The 19,543-nt window shown below is 37.0% G+C and overlaps 1 protein-coding gene across 2 annotated transcripts; it reads left to right on the forward strand.

The window, feature by feature from the left end:
- Positions 1-545: 545 nt before the first annotated feature.
- LOC129113406 (WD repeat-containing protein 37) lies at positions 546-19,543 on the forward strand. 2 transcript variants are annotated; one of them, XM_054625680.1, is made up of 14 exons: positions 546-676; positions 2,321-2,485; positions 6,071-6,167; positions 7,213-7,308; positions 7,440-7,504; positions 11,055-11,190; positions 12,113-12,184; positions 12,420-12,464; positions 12,907-12,983; positions 13,081-13,318; positions 14,459-14,600; positions 14,916-15,050; positions 15,663-15,777; positions 15,963-19,543. In XM_054625680.1, the coding sequence occupies exons 2-14, from the start codon at positions 2,351-2,353 to the stop codon at positions 16,092-16,094; spliced, it is 1,485 nt and encodes a 494-aa protein (XP_054481655.1). In that variant the 5' UTR covers positions 546-676; positions 2,321-2,350; the 3' UTR covers positions 16,095-19,543. The 2 variants fall into 2 exon arrangements, with proteins under 2 accessions (XP_054481655.1, XP_054481662.1); XM_054625687.1 differs by having other exon boundaries at positions 13,084-13,318.

The following is a 19,543-nucleotide window of genomic DNA, read 5'->3' on the forward strand; positions in this document are numbered from 1 at the left end:
CTCCATTTGGATATTAACGATTTAAGCGTTTCTCTTGGTTCTGTCAAATACACACGCTTGAAAAAATACTTATGAATATGTTTTTCACTTTATCAACATATACTCTTTAATTCGGCATGTGTTATTTAGTTATTTAATACATTAATCCTCCACAATAACAACAAAATGACACCAAGAGTCGTCTGGTTGGGTTCAGATTTATTGTTATTATTTGTGTTAAAGTTATTTCCTAATTTAAAGCGTTTTGTTTAATTTAGACGCCGAATAAACAATAAGATGTTGTTTATTTATTAAAAAATATTAAAGTTAATAATTCAAGTGCTTGTGTGTGGTAACAACCAAGAAAACACCCCAAAAAAATGTAAACGTTATGAATGGAGAATGGTTTATCAATCCTTCAATTGGGCTTTTATTTTGTAAAAAGGACTGGCTCCGTGACGTATTTTTCTTACGTTACGTCTTTTTCTTACGTTACGTATTTTTCTTACGTTACGTATGTTACGTATTCTTCTTACGTTACGTATCTTTCTTACGTAGCGGCGGAGCTCGTCAGCTGTCAAACTACGGATTCTTTAACGTAACCTGCGCTTCTCTTTGGAACATTTAATAACATGTTATTAACGGAGACGTTCCCCGTGATATCCACGAACACGGCTGTGTATTTATAGACTTTCTGGTGAGTTGGATCCCCGTGTTTTTGGAGCCTGTTAGCCCGTTAGCATGTGTCCGGCTCCACCAGCTAAAGTAACGGGAGCTTGGGTTAGCTCAATGCTATCTGGCGCATCACGCTAACGAGCCTGAAGACCCGGATGACGCGTCATGACTGTGATGATTAATTATAATAGTGTTTTAATTAGAATCATTATGAACAAGTTAAAGTTCAACCCAAATTTATTCTGAAGCATTTTTATTTTTTAATATTTATTTTATTTTAATATTTATTTTTTTATATTTATTTTATATTTATTTTATAATTTATATTTTGTATATATGTTTTATTTTTATATTTATTTTATTTTATTTTAATATCTATTTTAATTTTATTTTAATATCTATTTTAATATTTTTTTATATATTTTAATATTTATTTTAATATTAATTTTAATATACATTTTATTTTATATTTATTTATATTTATATTTATTTATATATTTATATTTATTTTAATATTTATTTTTTATTATTATTTTTTTTTTTTTATTATTTTTATTTTTTTTAATTGTATAATATGTTTTATTTATTATCTGTTTCTCTGTAGTTGAGCTGCTGCAACACCCGAATTTCCCCCATGGGGATCAATAAAGGAATATATATATATATATATGATATATATATATATATATATATATATATATATATATATATATATATATATATATATATATATATATATATATATATATTGTATATAGATTAAATTGAAAATGATTCAAATGAGTCATGTATAAAGCCTTTAGATTCTGCATCAACCTATTTAAATGTGAGCATTTGCAGCTTTTTATATCTTCATACATTTTTTTAGAGCTCAATCAATTAGTAATTTTATTGAAAAATAAATCAGATTTTTTTAAAATGAAAAATAAATCAGATTTTTTTTAAATGAAAAATTCAATAATTCCTTCCTCTCAAATTTGATTTTTTTTTGCCCGTCTTCTATGACAATAACTTGGACATATTTTATATTTTTGTCAGTTTGTTGAATGACACATTTGAGGCAACACCTTGAACAATGGAAGACATTTTATAGATAAAACAATATATTCATTAAATGAACAAAGAAAAGAATAATACCTCCTTAATTAAAATATTGGTTTGGCGTCATATTTTTCTGGCATTATATTGACTAACTGAAATCAATAATTGAAAAAAGAATCAACAGATTCACTGAAAATAATTTGTTACATCCTTAAAACAAACATTAAAATATGTAAATGCTTGTTTAACATGTGATGGATATTGCCTGCTTCCTCTGAAGTGATTTTGTTGCCTCATAGCTGAACGGTTCAACTTTCTCCACCAAAATATAGGAAGAAAAGGTTCCTGTTATTGTTGCACACTCTTTGGTTTCTGTTCCAGTTCTCTCTCATGTTTTCACCTTAAGGTGCCACACTGTGGGTGTGATGAGTGTGCACCCTCAGCAACACTCTTCTCTCACACATTCGCACTAGGAAGCTGCCAGAATACAACCAACCTGCCAAGAGTAACACAACCGTCTCTATGTTTTCCACTGAGCGTATTTGTCGAGTGAGGGATTCATTCACAGATTATTTGTTCTCATCGCATTCTTTTATGTGTTTTTCTTTTTTTTTGGCACCTTCAGACCGGTTAAAATCGGGTTTTGGACGGAGGGATGCCGGTGGAGAGCGGGAGCAGCGCTGCCCGCCAGGCCAAGCAGAAGAGGAAGTCCCACAGCCTGTCCATCCGCAGGACCAACAGCACCGAGCAGGAGCGCTCCGGTCTGCAGAGAGACATGCTGGAGGGACAGGTGACCATTCACACGACAAAAACAGTGTTTAAATAGTCTAAATTCTAACCATTAGAACCACCAGCCTGAACTTCCAGCTGCTCCTCTGGAGGTGTCAAACTACGCCCCCGTCCGTCACCATCAGCTGTTGCTGTCAGAACCCGAATGCACTCTTGTTTTAAGCCTAAGCCAATTAGGTTTTGATGCAAGCACTTAGAGGGCGCAGAGTGGTTTATATTCTCGCCGGGCTTATTCCTGCTACAATTACAGCCTGATTATTTCTATGAGGTTATTTTAACGCGTTGGTTAAAGCAGATGGGTTCAGAGCGGGCTCAGGCGTTTGCACTTCGCTCGGTTCGGATCAGCGTCGCTCGGTTCCTGCAAGGTGTCAATCTAGCGAGCTAATAAGGAAGTGATTAACGCCTGGGATGCTGGGTAACTTACAGAGTTAATTATCTGGAAAACAAGGGGAGTGAGAGCTACAGAACAAACACTCCACTTAGATTTAATTTATTGGAATAGGAAAAGTATCCTTTATATCTTTACTCAACTTGAACAACGGAGGTTGTCAACGGTGAATCTTCGGTTCCTCCAGAGCAACAGAAGGCATTATACCCTGTTTTCAAAGGTCTCTGTAATACTCCTCCAGTAAACTTATTGTTATGAGATAAACCAGAAGAGAGGGTGTCATGTTTTGCAAGCGAGATCGAGTATTGATTAATGTTGTAGCCTGAATACATGATATCATAGTCTGCTTATAGTGATGAGCTCAGGTAAGACTCAAGAACTAGTCTCCTTTATTTCTACCATGTAGATATGTCTGTATACATCTATGTATTTATACAACATAGCTTTCTTTTTTTATGCACTTTATTTGATTTTAAACTCATATTTTATAATTTGATTTTATGTTATAAGTGCCTTAAAATATATTAAAGAGGGAACAGAACTATGGCTTGTTATCACAAAATCTACAAGTTTAAGGGAAGCTGTCGCTGCTCAAAACCCAGACCATAATAACGGTTTAAACAATTATAGTTGATTATATCGTCAAAACGAGGGGAATCACGGCTTCTCCGTTAACAAAGGTTAATGAAGGTGTTTCTTTTAATTATTCCTGGTTATAGCTGTTATGCAGTAAGATCATTTTGACATTGAGCTTTTTACTGTAAAGAGAAAAGTAGGAAAAACACAGTAGTATTGATTCTTCGGCTTACTGGGTCACTTGAACATAACAAAGGCATCTTTAATGTTATTTCTAGCACCTGAGCTTCTCCTGCTATGAAGACTGAAAAAACAGCTGTAACCTTATTAAAAAATGATACCAAATTTACAGATTTCACCACGGTACACTTTTATGGGAGGTAAAACCAAAGCACCTTCTGAAAGAGTAAAATATGATTGAGGATTAAATGATTAGTCATACTTTTCTAGATATGTAGAATGCTTCTATTTAATCATGAATATTCCTTTTGATGTAAAGAAGAAGTGCCTTCTTTTTTAAACAACTTGAGAAAACTCTTGACGCCCTAAAAGAAAAGAAGGTGGGTTGTTATTTCGACACTGCCGGTGGTTAAAGACCGCCTGAATGCTGATGCTGAACTTGTGATGAATAGATAAATAATCACACAGTCCCAGTAACCAACAGAGTTATTCTGGGATCTTTTGTCCGCTCTCAAGGAGCTGTTTCTGAGCGAGCGTGGAGAGAACAGTGTAATCCCTTCCTCATGACTTTTTGTTCTTTCACTCTGGTCCCTTTTGGTCCCAGTCCTCTGATAATCTGGAGTCCCTCAGCAGAATGGAGGTAAGTTCTCAGGTGTTTTTCAGACAGTAGTGTTTCTCCCCACAAATAGATGTTATAGCCTGTAGTTTAGGTTTGGGTTAGTATTTAGAGGAGGTGTTGTGTGCTGGTTCTGATTCCTCTGTTTTGAATCAACATATCCTTTTCCCCTTTTTACAATGTGGTATAATATTTAAGGTTCAATCACACTAACAGAAGGTTTTCCATTTGCTAAAGTGGAAAAATAGACTTGAATGTATTTTGTATTTGGTGCAGTTATGTATACATTGTCCATTTTAAAACAAATCAGGGTCCTGTTTATTGAACTAAACCAAGATTCTCTTGTTTGTTGTTTGTAGGAATCTTAATCGATTAGTGGACTAGTCGGAAGATTTCTTAGAGCTGTATAGTTTTTATATAGTTGTTTTTAATGTATTTTTCTAGCGAATGACTTATTTCCAAGAAACTTATGAACACATCTCTGGTAAACAACAGATTTAAGGTGGTGTTTTTGTGTGATTCTTCGTGGAGAAACTTAGTTTTACTCTTCTGTCGATTAGTCGACAAAATCATGTGAGTGTTCGAGGTCATGCCTAACTGCTCGTTGTGATTCCAGATGTCAGATTTTTTTGATTACATGGTATATTCCCCAAGTGCGTTATCAATTTGTGTATGCAAAAAAATGGAGAAAGTGGAGTGGAGAAAAGTCAACATTCTAGGAAAAAGTTTTCACGCTTTGTTTAGGTGGAAATGTTGGTGTTTTGATAAAAGGAGAACGTGACAAAGTGGATGAAGAATTTGATTTATTTGATTTTGATTTGGTTTGGTCATGTTTTTCCCAATCTCTACATCAGACATGGGGATAAACTGTTGTCCTCATCGGTGATAATAATGAAAAAAAAGAAGACAACAATCGAATGGATTCCACCTTAAATAGACTAAATATGAGCTTTAGGTTTTCTAGCATTTCCAATCAGGCCACGTATTCGTCTTGAGTTTGAGTCTTTTATCTCTGTGTTCACTGTGGCACAAACCTTTTTCTGCTGCCAACGTCAGCCTGTGAATGCCAACAGCACACTTCAGTGATTTCTTTAGAAAAAAATAGAGCCTCGAGCAGCAAATCAGCCCAAGTAAGAGAACATTATGCCGAGTCCACTGCACTCAGGTACAAAGACACACTGACAGCTTCATTCATGGTGGGACGAAGCTTTGAGGAGATGTGACCCACTTCCTGTTTGTGTCCGTCACAGAAATAAATAATGTTCTGAGCTGCAGAAATGTTCAAATGTTCAGAATACTCAGATGGTTTGCATTGTGACTCGTAAATAGGGCTTTTAGTTTTAGTTTTAAAGAATTGGTGTTTATTTATCAGTTCATTTTGAATGGGTTTAAATGGGAAAAAGTAATCATTACTACAAAAATGCACATGAAAATGTATTATATATATGTATATATGTACATATCTGTGTAATGTAGAAAAGCCAAACATTCACTGGTTATAGATTCTCAAATGTCAGGATTTCTCTTTTTCTTTGTCATTAATGTAACTTAAATAGAATATTTTGTGGTTTTGGCTTTATATGTCAGATAAAACAAGGAATTTCAAGAAGCTGCTTCAGACTCAGACTTGATTTTCAGGCATTTCATAGACACAAACAGTTTATAGAGAATACTAATTGTAACTAATTAATCCATAATGAAAAGTTGTTAGTTGCAGCTCTAGAGCTATCCCTCTACTCCACCAGCTTCACACACTTACTGATTCTCTCCTCAGTGATGAACCGTCGCTTCCATCTCGTTTCATGTCCTCCTTTGTCTCCCTGCAGGACTCCAAACTGCCTCTGTCTCTGAGGGGCAATCTGCTGGACCTGTTCAGTCAGATCGAGAGGGAGTTTGAAAACCTCTACATAGAAAACCTGGAACGTAAGTCAGAAAGGACATCGCTTTGCTTTAAACTGTGAAGTCAGTCAAAAGCCAGTCAGGCATAAACTTTTCCTCACCTAGTTTGGGATCAAACACAGCTTCTGTTATTGAAAACTAATAGAGCTTTTGATTGAGAAACATTTTAGATTATGTCAATAAAGAGCATGAATGCTTTTAGAAAAAGAGGATAGATAGATTAAATTCTACAGGTATTTGACTTTCTCTTTAATAAGACCCTTGCATTGCTTAAATATATATTTTCCTATACCTATAACTAAGTATTTAACGATCTTTTCCTAAACCTAACTAAGTATTTCACGATCTTTCCTCATCCTAACTAAGTATTTCACGATCTTTCATCATCCTAACTATTTCATGATCTTTTCCTCATCCTAACTATTTCACGATCTTTTCCTCATCCTAACTATTTCACGATCTTTCATCATCCTAACTATTTCACGATCTTTTTCACTAAGTATTTATATTTTTTCCTAACTCGATCTCATCCTAACTAAGTATTTTACGATCTTTTCCTCATCCTAACTATTTCACGATCTTTTGCTCATCCTAACTAAGTATTTCACGATCTTTTCCTAAACCTAACTAAGTATTTCACGATCTTTTCCTCATCCTAACTAAGTAGTTTTGTTGCCTAAACCTAACTGAGTCGTATCGAGCGGAAAATTGACACGTGTTGCTGGACTTTTTTAGGAAAACGCAAGAAAAATGAGGTGTAACTGTTTCTTAATATATCATACGAACCGTTGAATGAGGATACATTGTAAAAACAACTGAAATAACTGGTAAAAGAGTTTTACATTTGAGTCTTGGTCCGATCTTAAGAGATTTCCGTTTTGAAGAGGCGATTGCAGGACTTTTTAAACCGGATCATTACAGAATCTTTCAGCTTCCTTCCAATGACAGCAACAATCTGTTTGTTCTTGACCTCTCTGATTGGCTTTTGTAAGCGTTTTTGTAAATGTTGCAGGGCAGTTGGTCTTATTGCTGTCAGTCTTTTTAAACACGTGACATATTTGACTCTCAGTTCGCAGAGAAATCGAAACGCTGAACGATCGTTTGGCTGCAGACGGACAGACTTTCGAAGGGGCAGATTTAGCCAAAGGAGCACTGAAAACAAAAGGTGAGACACATTTACTTCAGGTTTAAGTTCATTTTTAAGTGGCATGTATGTAGTGAAACCTCTAAATTCATTGCTAATTATTATTTTGTCATTATTATCAACGTATATCTCTTATTTCTGACAATCCACAGCGAGTCATAGCACGAGCCAGCTGTCACAAAAACTAAAGACGACCTACAAGGCTTCAACAAGCAAGGTAAAAAAAACACCGGTTTATGTTTTTGATTACTTATCCAGGAATTTGTAAATAATTGTTGTAGATATTAAAGGTGTGTGTGTGTATATGGTTTAGGGAAAATGTTGATTTGAAAACTGTCCATTGACTTGTATCGGGGGAGGTAGAACACAAAGGTTTTAGTATCACATGACTCTTGAATGTTAAAGAGAAGAACTGCTGTGTTGTTTTTCACCTTTTTGCTCGTAGCCGCGTTCAAACTCTTGCCACGCCAGAGTAGGTGGATCCCGCAACTTCAGCGTAACCAGTTGGGAGTTGTGGGGTGGAGACTCATGGGTAAACTTGTTGCTTTCTCCCCCCCCGACCCCTTTACCCCCCTTCCCTTGTCTGCCAATATGCATGAACAGCCCAGCCAGGGGTTCGACACTCCCTCCCCAAGAGACTTGGCCATTCAAATGTAGGAGTTTGAGCTTTTCTATCAGTTTTTTTCTGGTGTGAGATAAAAACACAACTTTATCATCTCACTAACAGGCGTTTTTTAAGTTGCTCCCTCCTTGGTTTTCACTTTAGCTTCACGTAACGGTACACGACGGAGGCATCTTTAACATTTTGTTACTTCAAAATAATTTGTTTGTACATTCATTAGTAAAAAACATAAGGTGGAGGAGAATTCTTTGGCTGCTAGAGATCATTGCTCAATCGAGGCAGAGGGTGTGGTCTGCTAAAAACTGCACAGCCATATCAGATTTTGCTTTTCTTTTCTTTAATATATTTAAAATTTTCTTTTTTTAACTTTTAAAATGAACAGATTTTCACAAATATTTAGGTAGTTGAGCCCTTTATAGCTGTATCTGTTTTGAGTTTTATCAGATAGAGTGGCTTTAAAGTGGCAACAGACAAAAACTTTGCAACTCACCCCCTAGCATTTCCAATAGGTATAATTGTTGGCAAAAACAAGACAATATATTTACCATTATTACTATAAATACCATCAGCTGCTTTGCCTGACTCACTTTGCAAAGTGGCATTCTTAAAGAGAATATTACAAAAAGTGGACGTTGTCATTGTGATGTCAACCATTGGTCTGCTTTATGGTCTGTTTGACTCTAAATGGAGCATCATTTACTAAATGAACATCATGCTGTATTGAAGAAGACTTGAAACTAGAGATTGAGACCATAAACTCATGTTTACAATGTTTACTGAGGGAATAAATCAAGAGAGAAGTAGAGTCATTTTCTCATAGACTTCTATACAACCAGAGGAGTCGCCCCCTGGTGGACAGGAGAGATAATGCAGCTCTAAGACATGAAGCATTGGCTTCACTTTGCAGAGTGATCAGTTAACTGATTTATTGATCGTAAAATTGATTGTAAAACAAGCAGAATCGTGATGTGGCTACAGCAGACTGCACACTGAAGCTAAAGCCTGTAGAGCATTAACCTGCTGGGTGCGTTAGATTCGCTGCTCAGCTAGTTATATAAAGCTTTTTTTGATGCTTTGCGTTTCCTTAAAACCTTCCAGTCCCTTTTGCTTCTTTTTTTAAATGTAGCACGAATTCATCCGTGATACATTTGTCCTGGATTCACCATCACTCTCAGTACAGAGATCACAAATTATCAGCTTTCATTTTCCCATTGTCACTATGCATTATCTGACAAACTTTTGCAAAATCATGTTGAACATTGAATATAAATAAAAACCAAAAACAAGAGAATCTGCGGTGCTTCTTGCTAACAACCGTCACCATGCTTAGCGCCCTACAATTTATCTGTTTTACTTTAATTATAATTTCTTGATTTGATATCTTGTTAACAGACAGAAAAATGTGATGGATCTGCTCTGTTCTATGTGTGAAGCCTGAGATTTATTTCCAGATGATTGATGCTGTTCTTATCGCTCTCCTGCTTCCTTTCAGTTGGAACTTATTTAGTGGTCTGTTTCCAAAAAGAACCGAGAGTCCAGTTTGTATCATCCCCATCTTTAACGTAAACACCTCGACCAAACCTCGATACGATAATAATAATTACTGATCCTATTGATTGTCTCCCCATAACACAGTGTTTTGGTTATTTTTTTACCCCGTTTTCTTTCCCTTCCAGATTTATCTTTCTGTTTTGCGGTTATGCATTTACAGTAATCCTGGTATGATAAATGCAGTATGCTGATACTTAACGTGTCTGCATTTGTGTTGATACCAGATCTTGGGTCATTGGTGGTGTTTGTTTTAAAGCACTTTTTGTGGGGACCCCTCCCTCCCAGCATGTGCTTAAAAACAAGCTTAAAACAAATACCATTAAAGATTAGTTTTTTTGTTATTGTTTCGGTAAAACGTTTTGAACCCAGGACTGATATGAATAATGCTGCTGTAAACTGAAGCTTCTTAGCACTGGCATACTACAAGGACCCTGCTGAGCAGCTCCTCAGTTCTTCTGACCCGCTTCCTCCTTCCCACATCAGACCAGGGTTCCTACACAGCTCTGCAAAAGTCAGGGAGGTTAAAATTGTATCATTTCCAGATCTTAAAGGGGACACATCATGCTAATTTTCAGGTGCTTGCTTTTATTCTGGGTTTCTGATAGAACATGTTTATATGCTTTTATAATAGACTGTATATAAGAAGTGGATTTAGTCATTTTGACGTCGTAAACTGCAGCTATGAAGCCTCGAGTTTGTCATTTTGGCGGTTGCCATATTGTTTTTTTGCAACCAGTGAACGAAAGTGACCATATATGGACTGAGGAGGAGTGATGTAGAGACGCCATATACGTCTCTGGTGTCGACCTGTCAATCAGTGTGTAGCCCCGCCCCTAAAGCATCCCCTGCTTTATGGTCTGTTTGACTCTAAATGGAGCATCATTTACTAAATGAACATCATGCTGTATTGAAGAAGACTTGAAACTAGAGATTGAGACCATAAACTCATGTTTACAATGTTTACTGAGGGAATAAATCAAGAGAGAAGTAGAGTCATTTTCTCATAGACTTCTATACAACCAGAGGAGTCGCCCCCTGCTGGACAGGAGAGAGAATGCAGCTTTAAGACACTGCTTCACTTTTTCAGAAGCGGAGGTTATCATCTGGCTTTAATGTTCATGAAAACACATTATTTTTCTCATACTGTCTGTTTTTAATATACCTGTATTCACTCTAAGACCGCCTACCAAAAAAGCCAAGTCTGCGCTGATTGGCTTGCGAGAAAAATATGGTGCACCTTTGCAAAGACAGTTTCCTGATATGTCCCCTTTAAAATGTTTGTGAAATGAGGAAAAAATGTTGGAAAATGTTAAAACATTCATATTTATTGTATTAGACTGGAAGGTATAAATGACATTCCAAGGTTTCCATAAAAATATGGATTTATTGATTTAATGGTATGTCATTGATATTTACAGTCATTCATCTTTCAAAAAAGAGGTGATTTCAAAGTGTGGGAATACTGAAACATGTCAGACTAAATACCTACCGTACAAACAGACGCAGAGGTAAAGAAGTGTGTGGGAACCCTGTCCTGTTCGGTTCAGTTCTGTGATGTCACTCTGTGCTAACGCCGGTTTGATTTCGCTGTCAGATCGTGTCCAGTTTCAAAGCGACCACATCCAGAGCCGTGTGCCAGCTGGTAAAGGAGTATGTCGGCCACAGAGACGGAATCTGGGACCTCAGCGTCTCCAGGATTCAGCCTGTGGTGCTCGGTACTGCATCAGCAGGTACTCCACTCATTTTCATCATCAGTTTCTATAATTCACTGTTTTCTTTTTCTACTCTACTCTTAATCTGTCTCTAACAACTCATTTCTGCGACCGTATGTTCAAGGATAACTTTTTTTTTTTAACACGGCTGTAAAAACTGACATTTTCGTCACATTTTTATCTTTATGACAGTCCTTGAACGCGTCATTTGTGCAGACGCTTTTGTCCCTTTTTTTGAAAAAGCAGGCAAAACTAAGCTAAAAACTCCGTTATTTAATCAAAAACACACCGCATTTAAACCTTCGCCAAAAAGGAACCATTTCAAGTAACCAGATCTTCTAAAAAACATTAAATTCTGAGCTCCTCAGCGTTACTAGGAAGCCGTGGTTCGTCTGAGCTGCAGGAGGCTGAACTCAGAGCAGAGAAGAGAGGCTGTAAAAAAAGTGAATAGCTTGATTTCTATAGCTGGCAGAACATCATTTTTTTCCAACATTTGTAACACTTTCCATTGTTTTCCAATTGTTGTAAAACAAATTATCAAAGAAATTCAACTTTCTCTTTCTTATGATTCATGGCATTATGACATGACATGTTTGAGTTCTCTCTTCTAGTGATGATTGAGCTGTTTCAACAGAGGAACAGAAAGTTAATTAAATGTCAGGGTTTCTGGTTTTCACATTGTCATTGTGGAAAATGTCAGGTCTTCTTGTCCCTTTTTTTCTAATCCAAATATCATCTTTTCTAACAACTATTGATGCATACTGAGAAAACAATTTGTTTCATGCTATATTTAACTTTAGAAACTCTGTATTCAAACCATCTGTATACATTAGGCATCCACTGTAAACCACTGTTTAATGTACACAGTAGTAAAAATGTTTTAACTCTAAAATCTCCTGTTTTCTTTCCCTCTTTTGTGTCCATCATGTGTGTCTAACAGACCACTCTGCCATGCTGTGGAGCATTGAGACGGGAAAGTGCCTCCTCAAATATATGGGCCATCAAGGATCAGGTAGAGTTAGAAACTTAAAGTACATGTATGAGAAGAGATCTAATTACATTCACTAAAAGATAGAGCCTCTCTTCGGAACTATTTTTCTGAAGTATTACAAGGTTGTGAATAAATGTACAGCACATTATTGGGTAATCTACTCCCTTCAGAACATGTTTGAGGAATCTAAAAAGCTAATTGGAAACAGAAACAGTGTCTTTTGTGACGTAATGCATTTATGTCTCTGTCTCCGCAGTCAACTCCATCAAGTTCCACCCGACTGAACAGATGGCTCTAACAGGTAACTAAACTATGATGACTATAATGATAAGGACCTCAAATATTGTATTTCTATGGATTAAAACAAATCTTGTCATTAGTAGTTTTAATCATGTGTTATTAAAGCTAGTGTAAACAGATCATAATTCATCTCTAATATCTATTTATGTGCTTGAAAACATCTTCAAACAACTGGATTTAATTAGGTTTCTCACCAAAACAAAATTTTTACAAGATTACATTTGAACGCATCATAATGGGGAACCTCCTTAAGTTAGCCGTTAGCGGTGCTGCTAACATTGCTAGCTCTCCTCCTGTCAATTAAACACAGATGAGCTGTTTACAATGTAACATTAGCAGAGATCAGAGACTAGAAAAGCATAAATAATGTCCTGATGTTCTTCAGTAAAACTGTATTACTCACTATGATGGTCGTCTTTCTTCCTCACCTTTCTCCTCCTCAGCTTCTGGAGATCAGACAGCTCACATCTGGAGATACATGGTGCAGCTGCCGACTCCACAGCCGGTTGCTGATATCAGCGTAAGCATCAGCGGCTCTACAAACCTCTTTCTGTGTGTGTGACCACTTTTTCTATTTGTTTCAAAAAATCCATCCCTCTCCATCCCTTCGTCCTCAGCAGACACCCTGTGAAGACGACCCGGACTTCTCGGATAAGGACGAGGCCGAAGGCGAGGTCGAGGGTCCGAACGACTGCCCGTCCGTCCGCGTGGCGACCACGACGCTGCGCAGCCATCAGGGTGTGGTGATCGCCGCCGATTGGCTGGTTGGGGGCAAACAGGTGGTGACGGCCTCCTGGGACCGAGCCGCCAACCTGTACGACGTGGAGACTTCAGAGCTGGTTCACTCACTCACCGGTAGGATGAAGAGAATATTACACAATAAAAAAAAAATGCAATTATTACAGTGTACATATGGGTAAAACATGCATTAATACAGTGTACATATTGGTGAAAAATACAATTAATACAGTAAACATATGGGAAAAAAATGCAATGAATAGTGTACATATGGGTGAAAAATGCAATTAATACAGTCTACATATTGGAAATGAATGCAATTAATATAGTCTACATATGGGAAAGAAAATGCAATTATTACAGTCTACATATGAGTAAAAAATGCAATTAATACAGTCTACATATAGGGATATAAATGCAATTATTACAGTCTACATATGGGAAAAAAATGCAATTATTACAGTCTACATATGGGTAAGAAATGCAATTAATACAGTCTACATATTGGAAATAAATGCAATTAATATAGTCTACATATGGGAAAAAAATGCAATTAATACAGTCTACATATGGGTAAAAAAATGCAATTATTACAGTCTACATATGGGGAAAGAAATGCAATTAATACGGTGTACATATGGTTAAAAATGAAATTAATGCAGTCTACATGTGGGAGTAAAATGCAATTAATACAGTCTACATATAGGTAAAAATGAAATTATTACAGTCTACATATAGGTAAAAATGCAATTAATACAGTCTACATATTGGAAATAAATGCAATTAATACAGTCTACATATGGGGAAAATGCAATTAATGCAATTATTACAGGATGCAATTAATACAGTACATATTGGAAAAAATGCAATTAATACAGTCTACATATGGGGAAATAAATGCAATTAATACAGAAATAAATGCAATTAATACAGTCTACATATTGGAAATAAATGCAATTAATACAGTCTACATATGGGAAAAAAATGCAATTATTACAGTCTACATATGGGTAAAAAATGCAATTAATACAGTCTACATATAGGGATATAAATTAAATTATTACAGTCTACATATGGGGAAAGAAATGCAATTAATACAGTGTACATATGGTTAAAAATGAAATTAATGCAGTCTACATGTGGGAGGAAAATGCAATTATTACAGTCTACATATGGGGGAAAATGCAATTAATATAATGTACAGAAGGGTAAAAAATGCAATTAATACAGTGTGTGTGTGTGTGTGTGTGTGTTCAGGCCATGACCAGGAGCTGACCCACTGCTGCACACACCCCACCCAGCGTCTGGTGGTCACCTCATCCAGAGACACCACCTTCAGACTGTGGGACTTCAGAGACCCGTCCATCCACTCCGTCAACGTGTTCCAGGGACACACCGAGTCAGTCACACACACACACACACACACACACACACACACACACACACACACACACATTAAGAAGAATCTAAATGTAAGGACAAAAGTATTGATAAAAAAACATTTTGATTAATTAGAAACAGTAAATGTGTAGCTTGTTAATAAAGTTTGTGAAGTTTGAATTGTTGGCAGAGTGTTGAGCTATAGCTATATTTTCTTGTTTTTATTATTTATTAATAAACAAACAACATTTCTATATTCAATTTAAATGTATATGTTGGATTTTCCCTTCAGTTAAAAACAAACCTGCTGTCTCGTCCTTCTTGTCCTCTGCAGCACGGTGACGTCCGCTGTCTTCACGGTCGGAGACAACGTCGTGTCCGGGAGCGACGACCGAACCGTCAAAGTGTGGGACCTGAAGAACATGAGGTCGCCCATAGCAACCATCCGCACCGACTCCGCTGTCAACAGGTCTGTAAGCTGCAGAACGAGTCCATTGATGTGTTACAGTGAAAGTGATATATATATATGTATATATATTTATAAAAAAAACTAACTGTTAAATGAACTTTCACACAGCTTATAATCATAATATTTGATTTTTTTGTGATTTTATTTATGATAACAAAAATTTGCAAACAACTGAGATGTTTTGCCACCAGTCTGGTTCTGTTGTTTTACATTTATTAACTTTTTTTTGCATTATTCTTACTTTATATAACATTGTGTGGAGCAGCAAATGTAGGTTTGATATGGTTCTGCAATAATCAGTACAAAAAACATTTTTGTCTGTTGTTATTTGTTTTGTTTAAGTTATTTATCGAGCCAAATACCAACATTTTCTGATTTCAGAGTCTGAAATGTGATAATTTGCTGCTTTTCTCTCTTTTATAATATCATTGTAAATCAAATATCTTTAGGTTTTTGGCCTGTTTTTCAGACAAAGCAAGCAATTTGTAGATATCATCTTGGCCTGTGGTTTCAATTATTTTGGTGTATATTCCAACATCGTCACATTACATTTTTTGAGTTTGATCTGACCTCGTTCGTACGGCATCGTCCCGTTGTTGTTGTTGTGTTCAGGATCAGCGTGTCCGTGACCCAGAAAATCATCGCCCTTCCTCACGACAATCGGCAGGTCCGGCTGTTCGACATGGCCGGGGTGAGACTGGCTCGACTCCCACGGAGCAACAGACAGGTGAGTCGACGAAGGAGGGGATATATATGTCAAAATAAAGACGAACAAGAAGATCTAAATTTATACAAATGATTTAGTATTTAGCTCGTACTTGCAACCTTAAATAATCAGTCAAAAACATGAATATCAGATCACTACGCCCACATGTCCTCGGTGTGTAACAGTCGCTGTCTGTCGTGGTTCAGGGTCACCGGCGGATGGTGTGCTGCTCCGCCTGGTGTGAAGACAACACCACCTGCAACCTGTTCACCTGCGGCTTCGACCGGCAGGCCATCGGCTGGAACATCAACATCCCGGCTCTGCTGCAGGAGAAATAACCTCCTCCTCCTCCTCCTACCGACGCCGCTGTCACCGCACAGTGAAACTCCACCCAAAGTCCGTCAAACACTCACATCCTGCAGGCTTAAAAAAAGGTGGCTTTGAAAAGCTTACTCTGTTTTTTTCTGTTACCGACGCAATGAGTGTCTAGTGCATCTGTTACGCTCTCTAACTAACCGCCGCCAATATACACAGAACACATTTGATTCCTCGCCGTCCAAAAGAGGAAAAAAAACAACTAACTGTTACACTGATGAAAGAAAAACACTGAAGGGTCTTTGTCTTCTTAGTTGAAGACTGAAATTAAGACGCTGAGCAAATTAACAGCAGGTTTATGTTTGGACAAGATGCTTTAAAGGATAAATCCACTAGTTTTAAATAATCAGATTTGGTCGTTTTAACAAGTTAATCTTTGATGACTTGCCATTTACTCTGCTTTTCTCAGATTTCCATTTTTGCTATACCTTCTAAGGTACTAGACTTTTCTGCTTCTGGAAATAACTTGACAACACAGAACATTGTCTAATGAGGTGTTTTGTTAAAAGCATGTTAAAAGTGGATTTTTCCCTCATTTGAGTTTCATCCAAATTTATTTTTGTTTTGGCACCTGAGACTCGTTGCTTCACACTAATTACACTTTAAAAAACAGCTATAGTGTTATCAGAGCGGCTGTCCTTTTGATGTCACGGATCGGTTCAGGCTCAGCGTTCAGACGTTCTGTGTGATTCAGTAACGCACCTTTTTGAAAGTATTCATAGCTTTTCATTGCTATTTTAGGGGGAAATAATATGCCTTTACAGCTTCTGTACACAGTCAGAATGGAAAACAACTCAATGCTGGTGAGTTTCAGCTGGTGGCTGAAAGGATTGATTTCTACACAGCCAGATGCTTTGGCACATAAAGGTCCTACTCTGTAGTGGAAATCAAAAAGGCTGATAAAGGAACTGAAATTGTCTGGTTTCTCTTCTGTTGCGACATAAAAAAAAAAGGATTGACACTGGTGTGGTCTCTCTTTAGCTTGAATTTGTAACTTTTCTCTTCTAAAACTTCTCCAGTGTTGGTCCCAGTTTTGTCACTTTGCTCCCAGAGTTGTCGTTCCAGATCTGACTGTGTTTCTGTTTCTGTAAAGAACCATGAACCGTGAACCATGAACCACTGTGAGTCACCTCCCTGCCCCGTTGGCGGTTTATTGTTAGAAGCTGATAAATGTGTAGACGCTGTTCCCTCTGAGACTCGTGTGCAGGGAGGAAATGCGGTTCCAGTGTTTCTGTACGTGTGCAAATGAAATCTTTAGTCTCTAAGAGCAACACCTGTTGAAATGGTTGTTTGGCAGGGCTGGGTAGCGAGACATCATACCATAAGTATACTCTGTAATAATTTGACTTTTCCAGGAACAAAGGAACCTTTTTAGGAACTTCAGCTATAAGAAAGTATTACAGTGAGGCCATTTTTAGCAGATATAAAGGGAAAGAAATAAGTCTGCTGTGGTCAGTAGAGAAAGCATATTATTTGTAGATGTGACATAACAATTAACGCACTTTATCATCTTATGAATTCTGATTTAATTCAACCAAATGATTAAAAAAAGTTCCTCGGCTGCCCGGCCCTGCTGTCGTACCAATACTTGACATGATTGTAAAAAAGTTTTTTCTAGTTAATCGCAGTGCCCTTTAGTCATTGGTGTTGAAACACTGTCGTTCTGTCAGTGTTATAATTGTTATGGTACTTTAAAAACTAGTGAAATCTCTTCAGTAGTGTTCGTGATGCGTTCGCTGTCTGCTGCTTTGCTTTTCCCACTGCCACTAAAACAGCCAAAGCTGCATTTAGGTGAATGGGAGAGGGTGTAATAATGTGTGTGTGTGTGTGTGTGTGTGTGTGTGTGTGTGTGTGTGTGTGTGTGTGTGTGTGTGTGTGTGTGTGTGTGTGTGTGTTTGAGAAGAAGTCTGGTGATACAAATCAAAGTCTAAAAACGTGTTTACTGTTGTGATAACAGGACAGTTCAAGTTCTGAATTCCGTACAACTGTTGTACTCTGTTGTGCTCCTGAGTTGCGACATTAACACGATGAACAAGCACAGTCCATTTCACACTGATTGTTTTTGAGCTTTAGCTTTGTGGAGCGTTTAGCTGGTTTGTAACAAAAGCGTTCATTCAAACGACTGCATCAACATGACGAACGTGTGTGTGTATATTAGGTTTCACTTTACCGCTGCCTTTTGGCTTTGTTTTAACCCAGTAAAATGTATTTCAATACAATAGTAAAATGCTTAGAATGACCATTTTGTGTAAAATTGGCATCTTTACATTTAAGATCAAATAAATGGGAGAGTCTTAACAACAAACTAAAGTGATAACTTGTCAAAAGGAAAATGTGAAATGTCCACCTCCTCTTTCTTTAAAACCGTAACTTTTGTATCATATAAATTGTAATATATATAAAGAAATGAGCAGGTTTTGGCTGTATATTGTTTTTCAGCTGCAGCAGTTTTTTTTATTAGCCTTTCTAAGTTTATGACGTGATCCTGCATCTCATTTGTTTTTACTTTCTGTAAATGACAGATGTTCCGATACCGTTTCAATCCGATACCAGTGTGTTAAAGACATAACGATGTTTTACTGGTGGGGATTTTTCAGTTTAAAAACATTGCCAAATCGGTATCGGTATCGGAACAATTTCAGTGTTAAATCCATTTTACTGCTTCACAATGGATAACGTTGTATCATCCGTCAAAGGCTTTACCTTCACATTAATCAGTCCTTTTTGTAATTTAGACTAGAGATGGCAAATAAAGTCCAACGTTTTGCATCTGGCTAAGTAAAAGTTAGCTTTATGAATGTAAAAAATGTCAGTTGCAGACTAAACTTGTGTTGTATTGTACATTATGTTTATTTGTGAGTAGTTGTTATTTATATTAGTGTTATATTTCTCACTGTAGGAATACCCTTTTGCTCAAAAGTTACAACAACAATCTGCAGAAATCATCCCTAAATCCATTCTGCAGAAGGAGTCGTCTCTGGTTTAACTGACAAAACATTTTGTTTGTGTGAAGGAAATTTAAAAGCTGCATTTTTGTGTGTGTGAATGTTGGATCTTTGGTTTATCCAATTCTGTTTAAACAAGTTTCACTGCATTATCTACCACCACTGAGCCACTCTTCCTAACAATGTTAATAATGTTCTCATTCTCACTCACAACGAAACACATCGTCACTGAGCATCGTCCATCTCAAATCCACCGTCGTGAAGCCGTGTTAAACTGTGGCTCCTTGGTGTAAACAGTGTTTTAGTGGTCGACGTGGTTCGATGTAGAACAACAAAAACGACAACAAGTTCAGTTCTCAGAAGAAGAAAAAAAACAAAAACCTGTTGGATCGACTTGACGGCAGTTTTGTGGGTTAGAGCTGTGTAATAAGGAACAAGCTTCTGCTTGTGAAATCAAAATAAACCAT

This window comes from Anoplopoma fimbria, chromosome 3 (genome assembly GCF_027596085.1).
Source record: "Anoplopoma fimbria isolate UVic2021 breed Golden Eagle Sablefish chromosome 3, Afim_UVic_2022, whole genome shotgun sequence".
NCBI lineage: Eukaryota > Metazoa > Chordata > Actinopteri > Perciformes > Anoplopomatidae > Anoplopoma > Anoplopoma fimbria.

Coding starts and splice junctions, on each gene's coding strand:
- LOC129113406 (XM_054625680.1), top strand. CDS start 2,351: ATGCCGGTGGAGAGCGGGAGCAGCGCTGCCCGCCAGGCCAAGCAGAAG. Junction 12,185..12,419: donor TATGGGCCATCAAGGATCAG/GTAGAGTTAGAA, acceptor CTGTCTCCGCAG/TCAACTCCATCAAGTTCCAC. Junction 12,465..12,906: donor TGAACAGATGGCTCTAACAG/GTAACTAAACTA, acceptor TCTCCTCCTCAG/CTTCTGGAGATCAGACAGCT.